The sequence below is a fragment of the Pundamilia nyererei genome, unplaced genomic scaffold, assembly GCF_000239375.1.
Source record: "Pundamilia nyererei isolate P.nyererei 1_Seehausen unplaced genomic scaffold, PunNye1.0 scaffold00267, whole genome shotgun sequence".
NCBI classification, from domain to species: Eukaryota; Metazoa; Chordata; class Actinopteri; order Cichliformes; family Cichlidae; genus Pundamilia; species Pundamilia nyererei.
The window spans coordinates 333,112-340,603 of NW_005187668.1; the positions used below are offsets into that span (position 1 = coordinate 333,112).

The 7,492-nt window shown below is 41.1% G+C and overlaps 1 protein-coding gene across 1 annotated transcript in view; it reads left to right on the plus strand.

Annotated features, from left to right (window-relative positions):
• Positions 1-7,492, plus strand: part of zc3h3 (zinc finger CCCH-type containing 3) — a 79,898-nt gene that overhangs the window by 883 nt on the left and 71,523 nt on the right. The window contains exons 2-3 of the mRNA XM_005750282.1: positions 1,932-3,300; positions 4,222-4,391. Coding sequence (XP_005750339.1) covers positions 1,932-3,300; positions 4,222-4,391 — 1,539 coding nt within the window. The remainder of the gene's footprint in view (positions 1-1,931; positions 3,301-4,221; positions 4,392-7,492) is intronic.

Below are 7,492 nucleotides of genomic sequence, written 5' to 3' on the forward strand. Positions count from 1 at the left end.
GATCTGTAGAGTAAACTCAGCGAGTAAAGGATGGAGTATTATGAGCCTGTTCCGTTGTCAGTATGCTCTGACGCTGATTTGCATAGTGTTCCACTGTTATATTACAATTAACTGGGGAAGTAAACGGTCACCAGGACCTAAAATCTGAATGTTTCCAGTCATGTTTCCAGTCATCAGTCATATTTAGCTTAAATGAGTAAAAAGTGTTATGATATTTCCTTAAATCCTTAAATTACGTTTTGGGAAAAAAAAAAGCCCAAAAGATTTCTTCTCCCTTAAAATAATTATACTAATATCACCGGCTCTGGTACTGTAGAAATTTCTGACTGGTTTCGATTCATGATATTTTAGGTATAGCACTCAAAATATCATGTTCCTTGTTCCTTTTGTATGCTTTCTTTGTGTTATGGTTACTATCTGACCACCTCTGTATTTGTATTTTGAGTTAAAGATGATTAAGAGTGATAGATGGTCTCAGGACACAGTCAACCGCAGATAGACTGACAGACGTTGTTGTCAGTCCAGATTGGAGGGCATACATTTTAAGAGTTCAGTGTGTGGAAATCCTGCCAGCTTAACCTGGAAAAGTGAAGTGATGCCATTGACTAAAGAAGATATATATTTTTCCCAGTTATTTTCTCTTAAATTCATTTCGTTTTGTTTTGTTTTTATTGACAAATTGGCTGTTTATCATTTTTTGGAAATTTACAACTTTAACATTGCCAATTTTATTTCTCAGAACATTAACTCGCCTCTCACCCATTATTATTTTTCCTCAGTGTCACTAATATGTGATTGTTCTAAACAATAATAAAGTGAGGACATTTTTTTTAAAAGCATAAAAACAAATAAAAAATACTTTCTCCTTATCAGTGCCTGTGTCTCTCTAACCAGTCAGAGAGCTCCAGACTGCGTTCCTTACTTACGTTGCTTTTTCACCAGAGACCAAAAGAGTTATGGAAATGCTAATTGAAGAGGCTAATCAAGTAGTTAATGTAATAGTTAATTAAGCAGCTAGTAAGAAATGGAAATTGAAATTGAGGAGCAGAGTCATTATTTAAATGTCAGAAAAAACACATTTGTATTCCTAATTTGCTTTTTTTAAATCCATTTACTTTATTTGAAAGTCATTTTTTACATTTGTTTTGAATTCAAAAATGTTTTTAGTGAGATTTTTATTGAAAATTATTTTTTTCCGTTTAAAGCGTTCATCAATGGATTGATAATTAATTCAGAAATACTAATTTATAATTCCTCCTTCTATTTTATTCTATTAAGTTAACAATATCATGAACTTTATTAATGTCTAATTACATAATAGAAGTTCACGTTTTTTTTTTTTTAAAGATTTGCTAATTCATGTTTGATTGTACAATTAATTATTAAATCACAAAATGCTTTGTTTTGATGTCTGTGACACTTGTGGTTCTCCATAGCTGCTGCTGTGTTGGTGGATTATCAGTATCTGCTGTTATTGATCCAGTTGATTGGTATTGGCCTGATTAAGTTTGTCAGTTGTGGATATTTAGCTTTTTTTCTTTTCTTTTTGATTTAGTTTGAAAAGAATGAGTAATACAATACATTAGGTTAAATAAAGTGCACCTGGGTTCCAGCAGGTTCTTACAAAGTTGTCAAACATTTAACAATGAAATCAAGAATATGGAGGTCATAAAATGTGTTTTATTATATAGAGATTTTCTTTAGGTGTTACATTTTCAGATGTTGGCCACTGTAGGCTAAGCAGCCTGATGGTAGCCCTATACAGTAAATGGTGAAAACTACAAATCAAATTCAAATTAAATTCTTAAAAACATAACTTAGAATTGAGTAATGGGGCATAAATTGTGTTGTAGAGCTAATTTTAATGATTATTTGTTTGCATATTTTTGTTGGACTTTTTAAAATACTTTTGCCTGTTTTCAAATTTCCAGATCTCATCAACAAACATAAAAGTACCCATGGCGATACACCATTTACAGGAACTGAGCAGAGCCACACACAATCTTCAGTGCCAGCCAGGGGCCGAGGTCAAAGTGCATCTATGATCTACCCTCCCAGCTCCAGAGGAAGACTCTATGCTCCTCAGAGCTGTGGAAGTTGGAGGAAAACGTACTCTCTGAGAAACAAGAACCCTGAATCCTCTGCTGGACATCCCTCAGCTTCTGCCTCCTCCACTGTCCATCACTCTCATAGCATGTCACTGCCCAGCCTCAGCACGGGAAGCAGGACTGCCACTTTATCATCAGGGATATCTCAGCTGAAGAAAAAAGAACATATAAGCAGCACAACGGAGAGTAGAGTTGTAGCAACAGAGAGAAAAAACAGTGATGCTCTTGGAAAAATGGGGTCAGCAGCAGAGTTTACGCAGAGGGTTGACAGCAGGAACACAGGCCTGCAGGGAAAGAAAATTGGTGTTTCTTTTGAAGTGGCCTCTTCAGCCACAGCCAGTACCTCAGCCATTCAGCAGAGCAGCTCCCAAGTAAAGATTGGACCTTCACTGAAAAGCAGAACCAGTACAGACACTCAACAGATTGTTGCTAAAACATCTCAGGTAACTTTCACTGCTGGTCTCTCTACTGCATTACAACAAGCTTCCTCTAACTCATCTTTACAAAGCAGCAAAGCCCAGGTCAATACTTCATATTCAAATAAATCAAAGTTCACTTGGGTAAAGGGTCAGAGTGCTGCAGGAGCAGAGCTCAAACCACTGAGCTCTGTTTCAACACCGTCAGCAGTTGTTGCCCCAACATCTGTCTTGAAATCTGGAGTTGCCATTGAAAGCCCCCCTTCATTTGTAGTTGCTAAGAGAACCGCTGCTAAGAAGTTACCTCGAAAGCTTAGCCAGCCCACTGTAGCTGCCAAGACCTCAAAGTACCGCTGGGTGTCCTCTGCAGGAGCCCAAGCTAAGACATCTCGTAAGCCCCCATCTCCCAAACCCTTGACTCTCACACAGAGAAGTCTGGACAAAGGAGAGGCCACAAGGAAACTTAAACCAGGTTCTTCTCCTTCTGTAAAATTGAAAAAAGGTATTGCAGTGTCCTCTGCTGGCACCTCACAGAGTAGCCGCTATCGCTGGAAAGCAGGGGGCCAGAGTACATCTGTGGCAGGGACAGCAGGAGCAACAGCAAACCGCCGTAGATCTGCTTTCCACTGGACAGCTGAGAAAAGTAACAAAGGATTGAAAGGAGGGATTTCTGTGCCCCTAAGTTTACCTCAGCGCACCTCCATGTTGTCATCCTCCTCGCCTGGAGGGTTCAAGCTCCGCAGCAGGATGAAGATTATTAGAAGGTCTACTATCAGGTGAATAATGCACATGACATGATGGCTCTTGTTAAGGCTTTTTACTGCCCTACCCCCTAATATATACTGCATCCTTGTCAGTAGGGATCAGCCAAGCGTTCAGTGTGTCTTTGCTCATGTTTGGAGGATGTTTACACCGATAAGGTGAAAATGATTTACCTAATACTAACCTCTGGTTTCTGTTTGAGAAGGAGGGTTTAGTGAAAGCTCTGGATTTTTTAAGTCCAACATGAGATTTCTGTTCTAGAGCATTAATTTAAACTCTGGTTCAGTTATTGGGGTAACTGACATTCATCTTATTATGAATCAGATTCATGGTTACTAGGATATCTTTAGGATAGCTTCACTTACCTTAACACCGGCTAATCCTACTTGGTAGTCACTTGAAGGTGGGTATCAGATGCAGATGCAGAAAGACCTCACATTATGCCTCGAGGGTTGCAGGGCATAAAACTCTTATTGATTGTGTGCTGTTAGAAATGACCGTGGTGATGTGCCCCAATAAGAGGTGGTTCTGTGATAAACTTTGTGTTACTGTAGTAATCATAGCCTTTCCTTTTTTGTTTTCTTTAGGTCACGAGCAGTTGTCCAAGCATTTCACTACATATCGTACTGTGTATGACTGTGTACGTGACAAATAAAATTTGAATTTGAATTAATCACTGTTTAAATATATGAATCTAGACCTGCATGGTATATTCCACTGATGTTTTTCTTGTTCCCAGTAAATGGGCACATGCATGTCTCAGAGTGAACATACTCGGAGTTGATATAAGGAACTTTGAACAGCTTTTTTTGGAACTAAACATTCAATTTCCCTTCTCAGAGTTCATTAACTCAGAGTTTAGGATTTCTTATGTTTAATAGTTTTTTACTCCTCCTGACTGTGCTGTGTGTCTGCCTGCTGTATTGTGACCACAGTGGCAGTGGATCAGAGAAGGTGAGCCCACCAGCTGTGAAGCACTCTCCCCAGGGCAGAATCTATACTTTGGCCAGGACTCCCACAGGAGTTAGGAGGACACCCACCAGGGAGCTTGTGTCGTTTGGTAGACACAAGTTGAGGCGGCTTTCCCCTGTTTCATCAAAGACAAGTAAGAAGCACACACTACAGACCAAAGTAGAAAGTTGTTATTTTGCTCTGCTGTAAAGTTTGCTTTGACTAATTGCTGACGTGTCAACCATACATGGATGTTTACGCAGAAAATCCTATAGCTGTGGGTGATAAATCTTCTTTTAAACACGTGCGTGTCCTCACCCATTATTTGGTTGAGAGCAGTAATATTCTACAGCCATTTGGTGGTGCTGTAACAACTCCAAGCCGCAAAGTCACCAGCTGCATATCAAGCAAGCATACCTGTTTTGCTTCCTGGAGTTATTCATTATGCTTATGTTTTGTGTGCACTTTGGTCATGGTTAGGCATATGCTTAGTTTTAGAAAAACATGGAAAAATAGGGAAAGATGTAATTTATATGAAGATATAATAACAGGATAGAGTCCAAATAGAAATGCATTATGTACTGCTGTCTACCACACCTGCAAGAAAAACAAACATACACGACCTCGAACACAAAAATTTGAAAATGCTGATTTATATATCTGTGTAATCTTCTTGTGGGGTGTGTGAATGTGAGAGAGAGAGAAAGAAAGTGTGGAGTGTAAATGTGTATGTGTCTTTGCCACAAAATGTACTTGAAAATGAGGGTGGGAAGCCGCAATAACGTCTCCCAGGAGTCAGAGGCAGGCAGAGATGGATCCTGGAGAACTGGGCTATTTGCCCCCTCGAAAGTACTGAAGACCTAAGGCCACACATCCCAGCTAGCGAAGGAAGCTGCCCCTAGATGGGGTGCCCACGGCCAAGAGGTGGGAGTCCCAGAGGACAAGAGGCGATGGGCAGTCGACCCCGCTAGAATTCTCACCCAGGACATGGCAGACCTCCCCTCAGACAGGGAAGAAGTCCAAGCCACCCCAGACCACCAAGAGAGTGGGTCCATACCAGAACATCCTGTCAAGCATCCTGGAACCAACTAGTACCCTCATCCCAGGAAGGGGGAGCTGATCCCCTCCCTCTATGACCATGTCCTACAAGGCCAAGGATCAGCAAGTCCTAGACCCAGGCCCAGCCATCCACGCATCCACCCTTCCACCCATTAATGATACACAGAGATACAAAATCAACATATTGATCAACATAGAAGTGCCAAAAACTGCAGACAGTCCCCAGACATCCATGCTTGAAGGCCAGCATGTGAGGTGAAATTAGCATGTTTACACCCTGCTGCTGCTGGAAAAAGAAAAAGATAGAAAAAAAAGTTTGTGGTCTCTACAGCTAATTTGCCCTTCTGTTAGACAGAGGGTGATTTAATTATTTATTTTTATTACAACTCACCTCTTTGTGACTCTACAATGTAGTAGTGCCTGAGCCAGGAAGGGTGTCCGGTTCAAAAATCTGCTAAATCAAATATGCAGAGACACTTGATGTAATGACCCCCTGTGAAGCAGGGAGGAGCATTTTGTTAAGGCTCTATGTTGATTGACTGATTAATCAGCCAGGGCTTGATAGCAGTAATAGCAGCGGTAATTTACAGATGTGGAGGCAGGCAGCACCACTGATTGGCTGATTAATCAGTCAATCAAGGTAGGTGTCTGTGCCTCGCACCAGTGCACTTCATGACTTAGTTCATCACCTTGGCAATCCATGTTCCTGTCTAAACTTTGTAACTGCTGTCTCCGAAAACACAACATCATGGTGGTGGCTACATCTATAAATTGTATATAGTATCTCACAGTTATTGTTAATAGCCAGTCTTTCCATGGTTCATTTTGAGAACCTGTCAGTAGCTAACCACAGAGCAGGTGCTCCAGAGGTTCTAACAGTAAGAGGAAAACATCAGTTTATCATGTTTGCATCGTTGATATGTAGGAAAATAGAAATAATGGGCAAAACCAAGCTTCTTTCTGCTTGCTGTTTTAGTTTTTGTTCAACATGCTTCTAATTGATCCAGTGTGAACACAATACATACTCTACCAGCCAGTGTCTGCTTTGTAATGTATGTAGAACTGGTACAAAGCTGCTAGTTAATTGAAGCCATGTCCAGCAGAGGGCAGCAGTTTCCATCCATGTCATCCTTGTAGGGGCTTTGTGTTGCAAGCTGTCACAGGGAGGTGTACAGGCAGACTATAAGAGGAGGGGGGGTGGGTTAATTGATTGCCCAATTCAGCGGTGATGGCGAACAAGTGCCGATAGCGGGTAATTTGCAGAGGTGGAGGCAGGCAGCACCACTGCTATCAAGCCCTGGCACCACTCTCCTTCCAGTAGATAAAAAGGAGCTAATGCATAATTATCCTTTTGCAAATTGGATTGTTTTAACGAACTGTAGAATATAGGCCTAACCTGATGGAAAGCAATCATTGTTTTTACAGCCCCAACCCCGCTCTCCCTCCATTCCCCCCTTCCTGCTTCCACTTGCCCCTCGAACCCTCCGGTCATTTTGTGTGTACCCTACACGGCTCATGGCCATCTTCGTGTAATCTCCCATACTCAATGGAGTCAGAAGACATTAGAAAAACCATCACTATTAACATTAGGCTTTATTCGTCCCCATGGCTCTGCATCTTAAATTCTGTTCCTCTTTTTCTGATGCTTTAACACAACTTTATGCTCTTTTTCCCACACCTCCTAAATCATTTTGTCTTTTCCTTATCTTCATCTTTGCCCTCAGTTTTTTATATCATGTGATACAACAACAGGAACACATGCATCTCTAATTAAAGATGGACATTAGAGACTGAGGAAAGGTGGAATGTGGATGAGTGTGGAAGAAGATGGAGTGAGGAATGCTGCTCTTAGCCGTCTGTGCTTCTGATAAGAGCTGCTAATAAAGCGCAAATTGAATTACTAATGATGGGAAGCACATTCCCTATAGATGAGCCTGTTTAAAACCGACCTCATGACCACTCACACATGCATGATAATATACTCACAAACAATGTTTCTTAATTTCCTGCTCGGTATGCTAGTTTCAGCTTCCTGTCCACGTTCAGGGGACCGTGTTTTCTGAGGTGCGTGGTTATCTGAGGTTTAATTTAAAGAGGGCATAAACCTAAGTAAGCAGTTAGGACTGTAATGAATTGAGAGGTGTGTGTGTGTGTGTGTGTGTGTGTGTGTGTGTGTGTGTGTGTGTGTGTGTGTGT